This window comes from Oenanthe melanoleuca, chromosome 11 (genome assembly GCF_029582105.1).
Source record: "Oenanthe melanoleuca isolate GR-GAL-2019-014 chromosome 11, OMel1.0, whole genome shotgun sequence".
Taxonomy (NCBI): Eukaryota; Metazoa; Chordata; class Aves; order Passeriformes; family Muscicapidae; genus Oenanthe; species Oenanthe melanoleuca.
The window spans coordinates 8,654,441-8,674,125 of record NC_079345.1 but is presented as its reverse complement, the minus strand read 5'-3'; the positions used below and the strand labels follow the sequence as shown (position 1 = coordinate 8,674,125).

General features: G+C 38.9%; 1 protein-coding gene and 1 long non-coding RNA gene across 9 annotated transcripts in view; one reads left to right on the top strand and one right to left on the bottom strand.

Annotated features, from left to right (window-relative positions):
- Positions 1-19,685, bottom strand: part of SLC7A6 (solute carrier family 7 member 6) — a 42,653-nt gene that overhangs the window by 19,517 nt on the left and 3,451 nt on the right. The window contains exons 1-2 of one of the 8 annotated variants that reach the window (XM_056501088.1): positions 9,728-9,839; positions 3,715-4,278 (exon numbers count right to left, since the gene is read on the bottom strand). In XM_056501088.1, coding sequence (XP_056357063.1) covers positions 3,715-4,237 — 523 coding nt within the window. In that variant the 5' untranslated portion in view covers positions 4,238-4,278; positions 9,728-9,839. The other 7 variants (XM_056501085.1, XM_056501089.1, XM_056501086.1 and 4 more) reach the window with 7 other exon arrangements.
- On the top strand, positions 9,802-19,682 carry LOC130258056 (uncharacterized). The gene is made up of 3 exons (XR_008841429.1): positions 9,802-10,192; positions 12,239-12,286; positions 14,599-19,682. It is a non-coding gene; the product is annotated as an uncharacterized LOC130258056 (long non-coding RNA).

Here is a 19,685-nt window from a genome sequence, read left to right as displayed (position 1 = left end):
ATGTTTTAAACAGTTTCATCAATAGAAGGAAAGACCTTCCTGTTCTCTGATTACATACCCATTTTCTTAATGTTACCCCTCCTCAGCTGTACTCTGCAACTACCCTGAAACTAAAGAAACTGCTACATGAAACAATTAATTTCAATGTACCAATATTGTTCAATAAATGAAACATTATCTAGAAATTCCTTTGGGCAAACATACTAAAAGAGTGTTTGAGAAGGTTTTTTCATGCTTCATTGTTAGATTGAGGATAAGTTCAACACACATGGAGTAGCTGCAATGATAAGTATGGTTACAGGTGATTCAGTATTTTTTTCTAGTTCTACTGAACTGTATTATGAAGAGATGACATATCGATTTTACAAGGGCATGTACTGACAGGATAAGGGGTAATGGCTTTAACTGGAAATAAAGTAGATTAAATTAGATTAGATTAGATTAGATGTCATGAAGAATTTCTTCCATGTGAGGGTCATGAAGCACCGGCACGGGCTGCCCAGAGAAGCTGGGGCTGCCCCATTCCTTGAAGTGCTCAAGGCCAGGTTGGATGGGGCTTGAAGCAATCTGAGATAGTGGGAGGTGTCCCTGCCCATGGCAGGGGGTTGGCACAAGATGATCTTCAAGGTCCCTTCCAACCTAAACCATTGTGTGGTTCTGAAGAGCATATGCCTTACAGCTAATACAACATTATCCTGGATTTTTACAAACTGGTAGGATGTAATGGGTATTCTGAGTGTATTTAGTCCTCTATCCCAAAATAAATTAGTCAGACCTATTTCACAATATTGCAATAAAACTTGCAATGAGACTTTCAGATCTCTCAAACATTTTGTAGTTGCTGACTAAACTTACTCCCATGATCAAGCTCCCCCAGACAGTTCTTACGACTCTCAACACTTTGCTTTTGCATTCATTATCTTTCTCTGAAGTGGAGAACCAGACAACCTCTGCCTGAACTCGAGGGCTGTATACTGAATAGGATTCAGTATCTTCACTAGTCTAGATTTAACAAAATCCTAATTTGATACATATTTTTGTTAGCCAAAAAATTATCATTATATTATTGAAACTTCTCTGTTGGAAACAGTATTTTCCCCCAAATCTCAGTTTTCCCTCTAGCTAGTGAAAAAATGTTTACATACTACTGTACTTTTTATCTCCATAGAATTTTCTTGTACTGCATATTTTAAACATGTATATGAATAAAAATGAAACTTGATTGTTTCAGGAGAAATGTAGCAGTAAAATAATATTAAACAAAAAGATGTGATATATTATTTCCTTTCCCATAACCCAAGAATACCGTGATACTATTGAGATAAAAATGACCTTAGCACAGCTATCAAAGTGAAAACTGTAACTTTTAAAAGATAACAAAAGAAAGGTAATGATCAGACAAGTATGGCACTAATATATCAGACAGTCTGGACAAGCTGGATGAGGTTCAACTGAGCATGGCAAGATGAGGGTGAAAAAAAACCTCAGTTGTATCACATTTCAAAAGTCAGGACTGCTGCAGCTCCCAAAGAGCCCTCAGGAAACAAAAACAACTCTGCTCTGTCTCTGCTCTTCAGTTTTAGTGACTGAAGTATTTGCTCACTTGGGTTTATTTCAGCCATATTTTTAAAAACAACTTTCACTGGGATTAATTATTATTAATGAGTTAGGGCTTGGTCTCTACTTCAGATGAAATGATACTCTGATACCTTATAAGGGAAAAAAAAAGAGAAGGATAATCAATATTCAGAATAAGCCACATCTCTCTTTCTTTTGCTAAAAATACTGTTTTCTTAAACTTAATTATTGTTTAGCCACTAAAAGTTTCTGAGACCTGTCAAGTTCAGTTCTGTAGCACCAGATGACACCCCACTGCCAAAATGATTGTCAAAGTAAGGCTGTATAACACAAAGACTGTTCTCACTCAAACTCTAGTATTGTTGTTACTAAAAACTAAAAATCCCAACAAACAAAACCAAAACCCACCCGATCTCACATACAATCTGTACCTAACCAATGTGCAGACTTCCACTCCCAGTAGCTTCATTATTAAGGGATTAATCATATCCAGAGCTAGGGATGTGACAAACAACATCAGCGTGCCAGGACAGGGAGAAGTCTAAGCTTGAAAAGCTAAATGAAGCTGTAGAGCAGGGATGAGTTTTAGCACTGACACTTAGAGCAGGGCAGAACAAGCATTTAAACAATAAAACAGACTGTTAAAGTAAATTGTTCCACCTGCCTGAGAATGATCCTACTGTCATGTGTCTCCACTAAAAAAAGAGGTGCTAAATCCTCTTCATTAACAGCAAATGTAGAGGACAACAGTGTTTTTCTATACCTGCTATATATTAATTTTAATTGAATAACTTCATCTTAATTTCTTGTTTTTTAATAAACTCCTTTGTACAAGGGCTAACTGCCCTCAGAGTGAGGGCACACCTTAAATGGAAGAGCAGATTCTCCCACACTCTTGAATTTGTGCCAAGATATCTTGGGACAATATCTGGTTAAGGAATGTGAACATGACATTACAGGCCCTTCACTCATTTGGAAAGAAGGAGGGAACAGAACTGATTAAACTGACAGATTTCCTGGAAGAAGTTTGTGATTATTTTCCCCCATACCTCGACATCAAACAGCATGTTAATGCTTTCACAACAGTAAGAAATAACAAAAATGGAAGGGGAAGCTGCAATCATCATAACCAGTTACAGAGGTCAAATATCTGAAGCACATGCTACTGGCTCTCTTGTTTCCCTTTTCTTATCCTTTTCAGACAACTCTAATAAGAGCTCTTCCAACATATGCCTCAAAAAGGAGCCAGCTAGAGACAGCAGATATCCTTGCAGCATATTGTTGGCAGCAAAAGAGTCCAAGTTCTGTGTTAGCCTTTTGATACAAAATCATGTCAATACAGGTGACAGGCTCCAAAGCACACGGCTATGGATCAGTACATCACAAAGCATTGTCCTACAGACTTGATGAAATACAGTTTTCACTGTTTACTGGAAATGTTAAATATGTATATAAACACTTTTAATAGAAAACACCCCAAATTAAGTAAGATACACACGATTCAATCAGTTTAATTCTTTTGATACAGCAGAACAGTGCTAGTTTGAAGTGTGTGGGCAGATGTTCCTCTATATTGACCAACAGAGCTGGCAATATGAATACAAGTATTTCAATACTTCATGTGCACGCAAAATTTCCACTTTTCAAAACAGCTTTACACACATACTGCTGTAGTGATGTTACAGTTAATCCTAAGTATAAAGAATAATCTTGAATGAATGATTTTTTGAAACCAGAGTAGTAACTGAACCATGTAATCATTGAGACATTATTGCAAACCAAATTACACCAGAATTTATAGCATAAGATCCATTCTGCAATAGCTCTTGACACCACACCAAGAGTATCCTGAGGTTTGATTTAAAATACCTCTCTCAAGGGATAACAGTCTTTACACCCATTTTTGCCAGGTAAGTAAGCTTGGAAGAATTCAATACCTTTTTCTGCTTCCAAATGAGAAAATGGTTATTCACTGATTGAACACCTGTAAGTTACTGATGTGCTGGAATTGTTTTCCCCACTGTAACTCAAACCATTGCAGATCCAGTATGCAACAACTCTGAGTGTGGGTAAGATGTTTTAATGAAACATATCCTGGATAAAAACTTACCATAGTAAATTTCAAGAGATACTTACATTCACAAGCAGCTGCTAAGAGACGACAAGCCATATACGGAGGGTCACAAGTAGGGAAGAAAGGTTGAATTAGGTAGTTAGCAAAGGTGATGGCAATGATTGCCTGACTAGTTGGTTCAACAATTAGGAGTGAGGTCCACAAACGAATAAAAGCAATGAAGCTCCCAAAAGACTCCAAGATATATGCATAGCTGGCTCCTGACTTCGTAATAGTGGTTCCAAGTTCAGCATAGCAGAGAGCTCCAAAAACTGAAAATATCCCTCCAATTGCCCAAATTATTAAAGACAATCCATAAGATTTGCTGTAGATGAGAACTCCTTTGGGAGATACAAAGATACCTGAACCAATCATGTTGCCTACTATAAGGCTTATCCCATTTATTAAAGATATTTCTTTCTTCAGTGTCAATGTATTTTCTTCTCCAGATTTCTTTCTACTTCGATCTGTCCTTTCTGATTGCTTGACGGGGCTGTATTCAGCCAGTGAAATTTGTGATTTTGTAATATCTGTCCTTTCTGCCATTGTGGAAAGACTGTGAATTCTCCACGACTCCAAATCGCAATCTGAAACAAAATATAGACAGCTGAAATCATTATAAATTTTTTTATCCCATGACTTTCTTGCAAAATCTTCTTTCCACCTTTTTATCCCATGATTTACAAGCATAAATTATTTCTTTTATTTGCTTCACATTTGGTTTTTTTACACAAAGTCAAATTCATGCACAGTTAAACAGCAGAACCAACACAGACAAACCAAGAGACAAATTCCTATTTAACTCAGGATGAGAGAGGAACTTCTAACATTAGGAAAACAAGCAAACAAAACTATAGGAAGGACAGAATTAAAGGAATCCTATCTTGAAAAGACCAGAAGAACAGAAAGAAGGACAATGAGATGTTATAGGAACATGAAGTACCACAAGACTAACCTGGAAGCTCTAAGCATGAACATAGATGAATTGCAATACTAAAAATACCAATGCAATTACTGTGCTTACACAGGTAATTCATGAGTGATCTAGTAACGTTATCAGTGCACAGAGGGCTCTTGCTAAGGGCCATTGGCAGAGGTACTCACTCCACAATGCCCTTGAGCGAGCCCTTGACTTCTGACACCAGCTTGCTCTCACCCCAGAACTGTTTCCAGATCTCACTGCCTCCTTACTCAGTTATCTAGAAGTACAGACTGTACATAAAAACTCAAATTCCTCCATCAGCAGTTGTATTTAACAGTTTCTAAGGACACAGAAATTAACGTCTTTCCTCTGCTTCAGAACTAACTAATTGGAAAAGAGCCACCTTCTTCTGGAGTCTCCAGAAAATGCTCCCATGCCTTCCAAAAGCAAGTTACTACTAATAAAACCTCTTAACTCAAGAAGACATTGATAATTCTGAATCAGACCCATTAGAATAATTTTACACAAGTTTAAGATTACTAGCTTATCACCTGCACAAGGAATAGGTCCTACATATCTATCAGAATTAATTTCACAACTATTCATTTGCCATGCCCCTGATTAAACCTTTAGTATATACTTCAGCCATTTACTATAGAATAGAAAAAAATTGAAAATCTGGGTCAATTAGAATAAAGCAGCTAATCTAGTGTGGGGCAGATTTTGTGCTTTTTTGAAGGTAACAATACAAAAGGTTTTTTGTAAAACCTTTTACAAAAGGTTTTCTAACTGCAACAAACTTGTCAACTGAGAGAACAAAAAACCTGAATATGGGAATTTTGAAAGGTCAATCTGTAGTCACCCAAACTACCTGTGCATCTAGTAATGTATGAATATACAAGCTTTTGCAGGCACACCTTTCTGGAGTGAATACTCCTCCTTTATCATAAAGCAAACACCTGTATACTAAAGCACAGAAAATATGACCTGACACCCCTGAACTAGAATGAAGATGAGAAAATTATAAAGATTATTTACAACCAATTAAAAAAATAACCTCTACTGAAATTGAGTAAAAAATTTTATTGAAAAATATTGCATCATTCATCTCCAATTCATGAATCTTTAGAGACTGTGTTCTTTTAAATAACACAAAGGGAAATTCTCAATCTGTTTAGCTGGATGCCTTCTGATTTATTTTCCCCTCCATACTCCAAATAAACATCTTAAAGATGCTTAATTACTAAACACACATTTTATCATTAATATGAGACAACATCTAGTATCACAGATGCATCAGAAGACATCAAATTTCACACTTATAATTAGACAAAATTTTCTCAGACTTCCAGAAACTAATCACTGCCATTTCAGAACTTAAAAGCTTGAGTATTATGAGGCACCTCCAACAAAATTAAGTTTACTAGAAAAGGGGCATCCCCACAGTTTCTACAGATGAGTGCCAGCAAAACTGCAAAGGAAAAGCAAAGTAAATTTATAACACCAGTTTTTACCTGCTTCTCTTTTTATTTACTCTTCCATCTATGTTGTACCAAATTCATTTGCAACCACTTACCGCCTGACTTTCCGTGGGGTAGTAGAGCTAAGTCTCCAAAAATACATGTGCTCTCAAAATTCACAACGTTATTTACAAGCTTTACAAGAGGAAGTTATTATCTGCAATTGCATACAATCATTAATCAATTATAAATATGATGCAATCATCAAAAAGCTCTGCAAAACAGCAGAATAATCAAAGCAGATGTTTTCATGACTAATTTGGCTGTAAGAAGTGGATTTAAAAGAACACTTATGACACTTGTATAAAAATATCACTCAATTCCAAACTGAGTCTTTCCATTTCCATGAAAAGAACTTGGGACAGGACACTGGTTGCAAATGTTTTTCAGAAGGCAATTCACCCTGAACAAATGTCAGCGGAAGGAACAAGAATACTACAGCTACTATTATGACATCCAACTGCCATTTGAAAACATGCCATGCTCATTTTCAGCCCTTACAGCAAAAGGACAAAACTGCATAAATATGTTAAGAACTGCTCACAAATGTAAAACACTGTTTTGGTGGTAACTGCACAGCTTTATGATTTCTAAATTAAATATCCTAATCATCATTCCCATTTCCTCCTGAACACCTTCCAAAGTATAAACTGATCAGAAGCATTCACACATTACCTGGAATACTCATGCATTTTGATGATCTAAGTCAATTGAAAAATCCAAATCACATCTAACCTGGTGTGTCAACGCAGAGCCAGTTTTGCATGAACAGTAACCATGATTTACCTCATGGTCTGGAGTTCAGAGGGGCATTTAATTACCTGCATTCAAGTGCCTCCACCTCAACTAGCAGTACATGACTGCAGTTTTATACAGTTCTGTTACTGATGACCTTGACTGTTTCTTGCCCTACTATCTCCACCCAGGAAAGAACAATCACAGTACCTCTCAACCTAACTTGTTTTGTCCCCCAGCTCTCCTTCCCCACTGAGCCTGCTTTTGTTATTCCCCATTTTGGAAATGTGATAACAGCTATGATTTGCTTTGAAGGTGTGTACCACAGCTCACTGAAGATTGGATACTTCATTCTGTTCTCTAGTCTTGTTTGTTTTATGTGCCTTTTAAAGCCTTCAGGACAAGAATTGCTTATTTGCCTGAGTCACATGATGCATTATACCACCTCTGACAAAACTCGGGCAGGTTTTTTTCTTTCAAGTAGTTCACTTAATTTTAAGTGAAATCAGAATCTGCAGCTTTGACCAACTGGAAAAAAAACTTACCAAGGAAGAGGGCAAGCAGAGACTAGAGAAAACTGAAGCTATGTCAGCAAAAAAAACCACATAATATGTTAAAACCCATGATTCTGTCACAAGATCATTATTTCAGTGGAAACAGAAGAGAGACTTGGAGGAGGAGAACCGGAGACAAACAGTATACATTCTTAATACACAATAATCCTAATATACTGCAGCTAAAAATACTATCAGAACAATCTCTGGTGCTGTCAAAGCCAGACACGAGTGTCTAATGCAGAGTTCTGCCTTCACACTAGCTAACCAACATGTGGATTTCCTCATCGCTCACCCTTGTGCAACAGTGTCTTCAACTCTTTTTTTGCTGATCACTGCAGATGTGAAGAATCTTTCTGCTGATATATGTAGATTTTTTTTTTCACTGAAATGACTCTGCTATTGATAGAAACTTATGATAAGAAACCAGGACAGTGATCTGAAGCTAGGATCTTTCACTGTTTCATCAAAACTATATCTTCTGGTAAGATCTATCATACTGCAAGCAGGTACCAGAGGAGCTGATAGCAGGTTAACATGCAATTAGCAATGTACCAATTCTGCATTACAGGGTGGCCCTTCTTTAAGGGGAGGGAAAGAGGAACCATCTGCCAAGATCCCGTTTCTCCCACTGAGCAGAACAGTCGTCAGTTGCTCGACCTGAGATGAACCTGCAAGTGATTTATGACAAAGATGAAGTACCAAACTGCTAAACATTTACTGTGTTTGCTGTGCTTTTATTCAATACCTGCTCATTAGGGGAGATTTCTGGTGTTCTTGCTTCTGTCTTCCTTAGTTCTTGTTTGCATAAAACAACTCTCATTGTAGCACAGCTTCACATACACACTTTGGCTATTCGTATATACCAGATGTAAGATTCCTATTTCTGAACACAATGATTAGCCCTACGAGCAAGATTCAAGATTGCTCTATATAGGCAAAGAACATCAAAGTCTCCAGGCACCAACACAGCAAAGGCTGAAAGTCTCAGAAACACTTATTCATTGCAGTGTATATATTTAGGCACCTAATGGTCTGAACATTTACATGGGAAAGGCTTACAGCTTTTAGGATATGTTTTTCTGGTGAGAGAACAATCACTGCCCTACCATATATATGCTTAACAGACAGGAAGCCCGTGCAACAAAAACAATTCCCAGTAAAGATCTGATCTGTTCAACCAGCTCTTTTCTGCCTGCATATATAAACACACCATCTTCAGCATAATAAACAAAATCCTATCAATAAACTTTTGATCAAATAGAATTGGCTGTAGCATTCGTTTTTTAAAAAAAAGGAAGGTATGTTTGTCAAGTCAAAAAGCATGAAAGAGAAGTTACTATGACAGTTTTTTAACTCGATAGTTTATCAGAGGGTAGTAATATTTTCATATTTTTTCATAGTTTTCATTATTTTTATATTTCCAAGGAAACAAACAGAAGTAAGCTCTTTGATCAGTCTTGATTTAGGCTGGGAGTGCACGAAGCTGCAGCAGTGAGAGGAACATCTAGTGAATTTTATACAAGTCCCAGAGAAAGACAGAAAGAACAACTGTTTGTTAAAGTACTTCACCTTATTTTCCATGCTGGGGCTTGGAAACCTCTTAAAAGGGGGGAAAAAGGCACATGCTACACCCATGTGTACTCTTTAGGTGGCACCTGATCAGATAATAGTTAATACGCTTCATTTAAAAAACATTTAAAACAATCAAAATCACTATTGAACGCCAGCAAGCAAAGGTGTGCTGACCTGCGGGTCTCACTAAGGCCAGTTCAGTGCCGTGCCACGGCTCGCTAGCAGAGCACTACCTGCAACCACCAAAAAAAAGCACTAAAGGAACACGTGGCTGCCCAAAGCCACCCTCCAGTCGCCATAAGCGTGACCCCAGGGGCTGTCGCCGCCGGCCTGAGCGCTGGGGGCTGCAGGAGGGGCGATCATCTGCAGAGCTGTCACTTCTCTGCGAGGCCGCTCCGCTCCCCACAAGCGGCGGGGACCCTCTTCCTCCTTATAAAATAAGCGAGGTTCACGCGGATTACAAGCCCCGGGAAGGAAGTAGCTGCAGGCACCCGCCTCAGAAGGGGGCTGTCAGGGTTGGGGCGTCCTTTAGAGACAATACACAAACACATACGGCATTTGTCTTGCTAGCACCGCACCCTTGCAGCAGCCCGGGTCGCCAAAGCCGCCGCCCCAGATGCTCTGCAGGGCGGGCGCTGCCGCCAGCAGTCCCTGCGCTGAGGCCGCTCCCTGCCCGCCTTCCCTCAAGGTGAAGGGAGAAGGAGAGCCCGGAAGGAAGCTTAAGCCTCACCCGGGCTGCGCCGGCCGGAATCGCGTTGCGTCCGCTCCCGCGGAGCTGTCTCGGGATGCTCCCCGCCCGTTGCCAGCCGACACCGATGGCGGCCCCTCCGCCCCGCCCCCCCGGGCCGGCATCGCCGCCGCGGCCTCCCCGCCCGTCGCCCCCGTCCCCGCCTCCCTCCCCGCCTCCTTCCCCGGCGCACAGCCGCTTCCTCGCCCCTGGACGCCCCGAGGGAGAAGTCGCCAGGAGCCCCCCGGCTCCGCGGGGGTTGCGCGGGACTGTGCGGCACCCGCTGGTGCGCAGGGAGGTGTTTGCAGGGCCGGAGCTCCCCCCTGCCCCGCGGAGTTCGCGCCGGCCCCTCCGCTACCGCTGGGTGAGGAGAGCCGCCGCCGCCTGTCCCGCCGCAGCCGGGGCGGGGGACCAGCAGCCTCCCCCTGTCCCGGGAGGGCAGGACGGAGAGGAGCCCTAGCGCTGACGGTACGGCTCTTCCCCGGCCCGGGCCGGGGCCCTGCCCGCGCCCCCTCAGGGCCCGGCCGCACGGAGCTCTCGTGAGGCCCCGGGGACGCTGCACAAAGTCACACCCGCATGAGTTACACCTGAAAGACCCCCCGAGATGAGGGGCCTGAGAGGGTGGAAACCCGAAAACCTGGTGATATTTTGGGTTTCCACTGCATAGGTCCTATGCACTCGTCATAAGAGATAAGAAAATGAGAATAGAATGGTACCATTGGTGTGTTCCAGCCTCCAAGAGGGGCATAGCTCCACCCAAAATTTGGCTCCGTTAAAATACATGTAATAGACTGACCAGAATCGTGACTAAAAGCGCCCCATGGAGCCTGTGTATAATAGTAAGGAATTGGCCATTCAGCAGATCTATCTGGAGTGTAATGAAAGCTTTCTTGTCTTCCTCTAGCAGATTAATACTTTTAACTTGTCTAAGCCAATGAACCCCAGGCCGCAGCCCCCTCTTAATATTCTTTTATTGCCTTTTTGCTGCTTCCTGCGAGGCAAAGGGAAGGTCAGTGCCTCAAAAGACAACAGGGCTCAGGAGGCAGGATAATCTCACTCTGAACAATTTAATTACTCCTCCCTTCCCTGGTCCAAGGTTATTATCTACCATCTGACACAGATAAGTCCGAGGTGAAGTTTTTCAAGAGGGTAAAAATCTTAGGGGCAAATAAAAATCATAAGGCCATAAAAAAAGAGGGAAAGGCAAACTATGCACTGTAATACCCATAAATGTGCTAGTAAATGCAATAGTGGAGTCTAATTCTATTGCCACAAGGCTTACATTTCTGATTTCCATTCTGCTTCCTCTCTCAAAGGTTGTGTGTTTTATCAAGTTGTTGTTTTCCTTCGTTGTCACAGAGACAATCAGGCTACCAAGCAACTGCTGTGCTCATCTATATCTCCAGATATTCATGACATTGTGTTTGGATAAAAATGAATGAAGACAGTATGGGGTCTTTTATTGTTAAAAGTTGGCTTTTTAAGTGCACATGGAGAAGATAATTACATTAGACTTTATTTCTGATCTATAAAGCACAATAGCAAAACAAACTCTCATTGGCAGGAGCCTGATCATCTCAGCTCTTTAATTATGTTTGTCTCAACTCTTTGTTTGGTTTTTGTCAAACACAAACTATACTAAATCTATTACCTGCTAAAACTACTGGCAATGTTGCAAAGCAGCAAACAAAACCAGTCTGCTGCCTTCTGGGAGCTTAAGGGCCCTGATAGGTGACTTCTTTGTTTTTAAGCACTTACACAGCAGTGACAGAAGATAAAAACATAGATGACATCTGCAGAATATAATCAAATCCTTACAGTATGAAACTGATGGTTGTTACAAAGATAATATGAACCAGAAAGCAATCATTAGATGGTAATAGTGTTTAGTCATTCTACAAACGTGCTAGTTCCCTGTGTTCTATAGTACAGGATTTTCAGGTAGATGGGTATTTGCAGTCGTCTCACACGTTAATCAAAAAGTGGATTGAGTGTGAAGGTAAAAGATGCAGCTGATTTTGGTTGTTGCTAGACTGCATTTTAAACTCTCTCATGATTGAATCTACTGTAGACAGCATTCACTACTCAAAAAAATGGATTCATAAAATGTGAGCTAATTATAAAATTGCCTTTAGGAACAAGAAATAGATGAGAACTAACAAGACAGAGGAAATGAATTATTAGGCATATACTGGAAGTATAGAGAATGACATTTTAATTTTGAACTTTGAAAAATATTTATTAGAAAAAGTGCCCATTTGAGGGTTTCAAAATAAAAGTTCACCACCTGAATTATGAGGACTTAAAACGCTGTAGACATTGGTATGAGAGATCATAAGGCTAGACAATGCTTCTGAAATGTTTGCAAGTTAGCAGGAGCACACCTCAGAATAATCATCCAGATAGATATTTTTGTTCATTTTGGTAAGGTTCATATTTTATAAATTACTTTTTCTATTTTACTATGGAAGTGAAATATAAGTCTGGACTCCTTTATTTCTTCTCTTGTTACAGATTACATTATTTTATGGCTCTTCCCTGATGCTCCATAAATAGCCACTGGTAAGTAATGTTTATACAGAAGTGTGTATTCTCTAAATGCTAGCAGACAAAAACAGCTAAAAAAGATTTTGTTTCCACTAGGGTTTTATCTGATACTAATTTAATCAAGTTAAGATCTTATCTCCTTCAGCTAATGACAGCAAAGCCAGATGAGTTTTGGTTAAGTCTGTGAGTTTTGCCCTATCTGCTTTTTTGTGTCTGACTAATATTGCCACTTAGATGCATCTTAGAAAATGTAATTCAACTCAAAAAGCTTGAAGAAAAAAACTATTAAATACTCCTGAGCAAACCAAATTGAAATAGCATCAGATTACAGGAAACCAAATCCACACAATATTCATTAAATGGTTTTAGAACATGACAAAACCAAGGTAAAAATTGCTATTATGTTTAAGTGAATTTGGAACCTTATACATCAGCTTTGTGCTTGATCACAAGTTCATTCTGGTGAGTTTAAGCATATCCTTACAGCATAAGTCCCCCAAGAATGTGTTGCTCATGCACTTAATTAATGGAAGAATGAGTGTGCACTGAGCTCCTTAAGGGTCAGCACTGAAGGGGTGCTATGTAAATGTAAGTAGTACTCACTGCAGCTTGGAACTTACAATGGAAATATTGCTTCCAGTCATGTGTTTCATGGTTTATGCTGGTTCCTTCTGGTATTCTACCACACAGAATGAGTCCTGGGACCACTTTGATGTTTGTTTTGAAGTGTACATACTGTGGACACAGGAGTTATTCACAGAGGTCATGAAATTATTCAGGATAGTAAATCTGGGAGTTTAGCCAGATCCAGCAAATGCAAATTTTTATAAGTACTTAAAAGCACAAATTATTTTTTGGTAGTTTTTCAATCTTAATAATTTCAAACAACAAACACAGTATCAACCATGTATTTCAGGAGACAGAATCAGTTAAAAAATAAATGGAAGTGCACCTGTTCCTTTTCTTTGGTTAAAGCTGAATGACTTTGTTAACAAAAACAAATTCACTGATCCTTTGCCCTTTTGTTTTACCTTCATCTTTCCATCACACAAATTTCTGTGGTAGATGGTTTAAGCAGGTACAGATGTGAGTGACCACAGCCACCAATGTGCTATGCAATTAAAGGGAAAGGTCTAAGTTTAGGCTTCTATATTTACCTCCCCTACTCTTAGCTGCATAGTCTCCTCCTACTCCAGTAGCCTTCAGCATTTCTGGCACTTGCCCAGCCCCCTCTGTGAGGCAATTCTGCCCATTAAGCTGGCAGAAAACAATACATCTATGAAGGCTGGTTTTTAACTATCATAATCACCAAAGTACAAATGTGGAGTAAGCTAGGAGCAGAGGAGGGGCGAGTAGAAAATATCCCTTTAAGGAACAGAAACTGTGGGATGTCTCTTTCTTGTCCAACTGCAGTTATTTAAATACTTTGAAGATTAACATTAGTCCTACTTTTATGGAAAACTTAGCTTCCCTATACTGATGGGTTTTTAGAACAGATTGTAAAATAAGCTTTGACATCCCATCTTTTAATTTTATTTGTCCTGTCTGGTTCTGTTGCCTTTCAGGTACCTTTTTCTTTTCACTGTCTTATCTACTCTCAAAATTTATTATTTGCTTACACATATCTTTGTTGCACATTATTGCAAGCCATTTTTGTTCAGTGCTTTCCATGCTGCAAAGCAGAAGTGGGAATAGATATCTTCTAACACATGGAGAAGTTTTCAAATGTTACTTTTACTAGGAGGGCAAAGAAACAGCAGCAAAAATATCCCCATCTTCAGGTAAACTTCAAAGGTCTCCAGGACTCTTTTATCACTATTTTGATTAATGTCACAAACTTTATATTTTAATTTTACATTTCTTTTGCTCATGTAATCTTCTCTATTGCAAGGAGGATGTGCAGTACATCAAGTTTTTCCTGGTAAAATTTGGGGGTTTATTTGGAAAAAAATAGTCCATGTGCATATACTTGTTTTAAAGTGGATGGTTTGACTTAATGTTTTAGATAACTAAATCATTCAGCTTTGAGATCCTACCCTTTGATTATACAAATTGTCTTATCTGTGTTGAATTAATCTCATGAGCATCTGGCATTTTATTATTGAGAGTGAATGAATCACAGTCTTTGTTTTCCTGGAAACGTCATAGGAATTAGAATCATTGTTTCACAAGCCTTATAACACTGCAGGGATTTTTAAAGATAATGCTCTTTGTCCATGTCTATTTTGAAGGCTATTAAAAGTGATTATATATAAAAACAAACTAAGGAGGATTTGTAGCTGCAAAAAATAGCATCTTAAGAATAAGTATTTTTTTTCTTGTTTCAGGTCCCAAATTAGGGTACTGTGATTGAAGAACATGAAGTCCTTAGTTATAATGTTTGTAACCTACTTCAACAACATTTAAATAAATTTCTCCTGGATGAGACTGTTTAAAGACAGTTTAAAGGGTTGTTCTTTTATCTAAAGTAAGTCTGGCCTTCTAATACAGCTGCTCAGACTTTCTTCAAAACAGTGAGGTTCCTTCTCTATTATTGTCAGTCCTTTTTGATATACTTGTGGTACCTGTCTCTCTCTCTCTGATTAGAAGCAGGAGTGTGGAACTTACAAGACTCTGATCATACTCAGCAGTACTTGACACTGTTTTTGCAAGCAGCTGGTTACTAGAGGCTGAAGCCAATGTCATCATTTTGTTTGTATTATCATGCTGAGTCCAAACTTTGCCATATAAATACAACCAGATGTTCCTTAGCAGAGGCACTTTGAATGCAGCATGTTACAGTACAACCCCATCAGTGCTGATCCCACTCTTCCATCTTTGCTTTTAGTGCACTCCTGTTACTTTTCTCTGAATTACTGAAGTACCCTGAAACACCTGTACAGTACAAATAAACTTGGACTTTTAATAAATGTTTTCTGCTATTTTATTTAGAGAACTTATAATAACACAATACTTTACAGTGTAGGAACAGTTGTTGGATGAACAGAAGTAAGGACAGCCTTTATTCCCTAAACTTTCAGACTTCTGGGGGATTCTGTAGATGTATTTGATCCAAGTTTAGGTTGCCTTTAAAAGTAAATTTTCCAAAAATAATTTCAAATACTTTTCTGTGTGGATTCTACACAGTGTGTGCTAATGAAATATGCCAATGCACGTTGATCTCATACATTTTGCCTCTAAGGGGAACAGACTTGTGTGCATGTGGTAAGAGAGACAAATAAGTTCTAATTAGCAAGCCTTGTAAAAGAAAGAAAACCATGTTGTTGCACAAACATAAGATCAGAACAACTTTGAAATTTTCACTCAAGTTCTTGCCCAAGACTACACGTTCTATGAGGAAGATTTTCAGGATGTCTCACTATTTAAAAGTACACCTTAATAATTGAGATTTAAAATATCTCAATGCTAAAAGAGTCTTTAAGAGTAGGAATTTATTGCTAGTCCATTTGCCTTTGCAGTAAATAGGATAGACCTATTAATGCATTTAGTCTTTTTTCTGTCAGCATAGTTGTTCCAATTTCAAATCTATTCTTTGCTGTTATTAGAAGGCATCCAGCCCTAGAATTAAAATGATGGTTGACTTTGCTAACTTTTCAGAAATTAGTTCTCAGCAGGCTATTTTGAGTGAGCATTTTGCACTTTGCTCCTTTGTTCCCCACTTGGCTCTTGATTACTTGGTGTGTGCAGTGTCCCACAGAGCAAATCATAGTGGACTAATTAAGAACTACCAAGAGTTTCCCGAGTTATGCAAGATCCCCAGAACTATGAAAAGCCTTTTCAGCTTCCCAGTCACATACTGTGAAGTGCCATAAATCAAACTTTTGAAAACACTGAAAGCTGTCCTTCGGACACTTACCGGTATACTTTAGTTCCTGAAGAAAGTATTTACTTTTGTTAAAGTTTACTGCTAGGTTGAAATCCCACAGGCTATGAACCTTCTGAATACCAGTAGCATTGATTTAATGGCACATTAAATCACTTATTGGTGACACTGGTGACATTATTGTCTTTACTTTTACATGAGTCTGGAAGACTTAGTGAAGTGAGAGCAAACAGTTGGGCTTTAGTGTTAGAGCTTAGCCATGAGGATAAAGGAAACTAAACCTCACGTGTCATATTACACTCTGGAGGTCAGGGAGTTATTTTTACCTCAGTGTCACTAGTATGGGAAAATGTGGAAGACCTCAGCTTATGTTGAAACTATAGGAGGTGGCCAAGTTATTTGTTAAGATGGGTCATAGTGTCATCTTGTGCAACAAATGTTATGGTTGGAGTCCTGCAAGTGTCCTCACCCTGCATATCGGTCACTTGGTCATATAGGTTGCTCAGTGTCACACTACATGAACAACTCTGTATTTGTCCTTACTAAAAAGGACAAATTTTATTATTGAAGTGTTGTATCATTGGGGAAATTGTTATTTTGGATTATTCTATGCTAAAATGACATACATTGTAGATAACCATGAGGTCGTGTCATTAAAACAAAACCCCAAGATTTAGATTAGGTGGTTGTACTGAAACAATCATGGGGCAGCTACATTGCATGCTGCTGGAGTTAAATCCAGTGTATAGCATACAGTAAAATTACAGCTGGGAAATTCTGATAGTTGCCTTTTATTTTGTTTCCTTTGTCCAAGAAAAACACCTGTGATTAAATAGCCAGCTATAAAAATAAACAAGAAAAACCCTTCTACATGCCCAAGCATATCTTGAAGTCTCAGATCTGGAGTGCCCCTTTCCCTCTGCAGCTGTGTCTGTGCACAGTAACTGGTACAGTTAATTTGCACTGTTACAAGCAGGAGAGCCTGGCCACAGGACAAGTGCTTCTTCTCTTGCTACTGAAGATGGACATAAAGAACATTGAACAAGAAATGACAGCTTTCATTGATGGGATCTAATTTGTGTGAAGAAGCTGACAGTTGCCATAAGATTTAAACCAAAATAAATAGTCTCAGACTAGCTAAGAATGCAGTGGACTTGGCAGTATTAGGTTTACAGTTAGACTCATTGATCTTAAAGGTCTTTTCAATCTAAATGCTTCTCTGATTTTAAGAATTAATTAAATTGCTATATTGATATGTTAGTAAATGGAATACAGGGAAATATTCTTACTAAATACATCAAAATGCAGCAGCTGAGCAGTTAAAATGCTGTTATATATCTTACGAAAAGTTAAATGCAATTTTAGTTTGGAAAGACATAATATAAAACAGCATCCAAATCTCCCCTCTCTTGTACATTTCATGAATTCTCTAAGTGAGCGTTTTCTTTAAACAAATAAATCTGTGGGTTTGAATACCAGCATATGATCGATTGCAGTGAAGAGAAAAGGTTTTAGCCAGAGTTGCCAGACTGTATTTGAACCAGCTCTGCAGGAGTCAGAGCAGAAGGGAGGAGAGCAGAGCAAAGCCTTGTTTTGCAGAAAGCCTCCCTGAGTTGAAATATTTATTAGACTGTAAATCTTCTAGTCTCATAGTGTTTAATAAAACCTGTCTGTGACATGCAGTCTATCAGAAAAACAATCAAATTTCTGTCTGAGGTCATACCCGTTCAACACAATTAACAACCTAATTTTTTTTCTATTATTTTGTTTGCATTTTAACATTATGTGTCATAAGGAGTTCTTTTTTAATGTTCTTGTGGTTTCATGTGAAAAGAGGAAAGAAAATACATGAATGTGAAGTAGGTCTCTCAGCAAATATTTAATGGACTGAAAATCTTGCTTGATAAAGATTGCATTTTAATAAAAATAGAAACATTTCCATTGTATTTGAGAGAAGATGACCAACCATGATCTGCTGAGAAGCAAAAATGTAAGAGAGCCTTATTTTCTTTTAAGAATTCATAGCAACTGTAAAGGGTGGAAATAATCTCCAGGGCTCTTTAAGTCAAGTTATCTCTATCCCATTGTCCTGACAGCTGACCTGCTAACAGGCCCATGACTTCACAGGTAGGTGTTAGTGGAATAAATAGTGATTGAGTTACAGGGCAGTTATAAATATTCATGCTATTTAGCTGCAAGCAAAAACACGTTAATTTTTCCCTTAAATAATTTCAAATGTTTATAGCTTGCATAAATAAATTGAACAGGCTGAGAGAGAAGGTTTAGTAATATGAATTTTGTCAGCTAAAGAACTCTTGATCAGGTAAAAGAAAGCTCTGTGAATATTGCTGATTTCTCTGGGTATGGGGAAGGAGCCTGTCTTCATGATAGCCTTTAAATCTTCTTTAAGCCCCTGCTTGAAAGGCAGTCCAGAATGACAAAGCACAAGAACAGACCATGTGCTCTGTTTCCTCACTGCATGTTCTGTGCTTTGCTCCAGACTCTTTAGTGTGCCCTTCATCTCCTGTTTGCTAGACCAAACACACACAGTTTTATCAGCTTGTCCCTAACATAAGGTTTTCTCACTGCTTATCAGCTTTCCTCTCCTGGGTTCTCCTCAGTCCATGCTTTGAGCTGAGCACTGTTCTGCTAAAGCACTGCCTGCAGGGAATGCCAGGCAAGGGTTGTTTTGGCACCTTGCACACACAGGTGAACACGGCAGGCACTCGCCTCACTGTGCTCTCCTTGCAGCTCCCTGGTCTGTGACAGGAGCCTGTCACAGCAGTGGAAGTGCCATAAAGACAACTTTCTCAGGAACATATTTTGCAGCTGTTACAAGGTCAAAAGTTTCATATAATTGCAGGGTTTTTTATTTTCCAGGTATTCCTTAGTCACTTTTCTCATTTTTTTCCCCCATCAAGTAGCGTTCTAATAAACTAAAAAAAACTTTGAGCCCTTTTTGGCCAAAGGACAACAAATTTAGTGCTTGCAGCCATTCTATTAACGAATATGGCACTTTTTTCTTGGTATCTAAAGAAAGAACTAACTGTACAGAACTCTCTGGAGTGCAGCCAGGTACTTCTGAAAGGGTGAAATTCAGACGTGCTTTCTGCTCATATGAATATTGCTTTTGCATTGTGGAACATTCAAGTCCAGCAGTTGGATGTAAGTGTTGAGACACTTCAGTATGTTACTACATTTTAAGGGGTATGTTCTTATTCTAAATTACTGCCATGTAATTCATCCTGATTGAGGGAGTCTAGAAGTTCTTTAACTAATGCCTGTCTTCTCTAAAAGAAAAAAAGGGCATTCTTAAAGCCCAGGAGAAATGGCAGTTTGAGGGTACAGATTTCTGTAATATTACTTGGCATGTATTCTTGACAAAGAGAAATAAAGGCAGGAAATAAAATACTGATCACAAATTGTATCAGCACAAGAGCTGGAAATAGTTTATCTAAGCTTCTGATCTACCATTTTTGGGGTTAAGCAAAATGTTTAAATGTTCTTGCAGCTGTGCTGGATTTAATGTAACCCAAATAAATCATTAAATATGTTCTTTTCAGACCTTGTCAGGTAGTTTAATTTATGGTG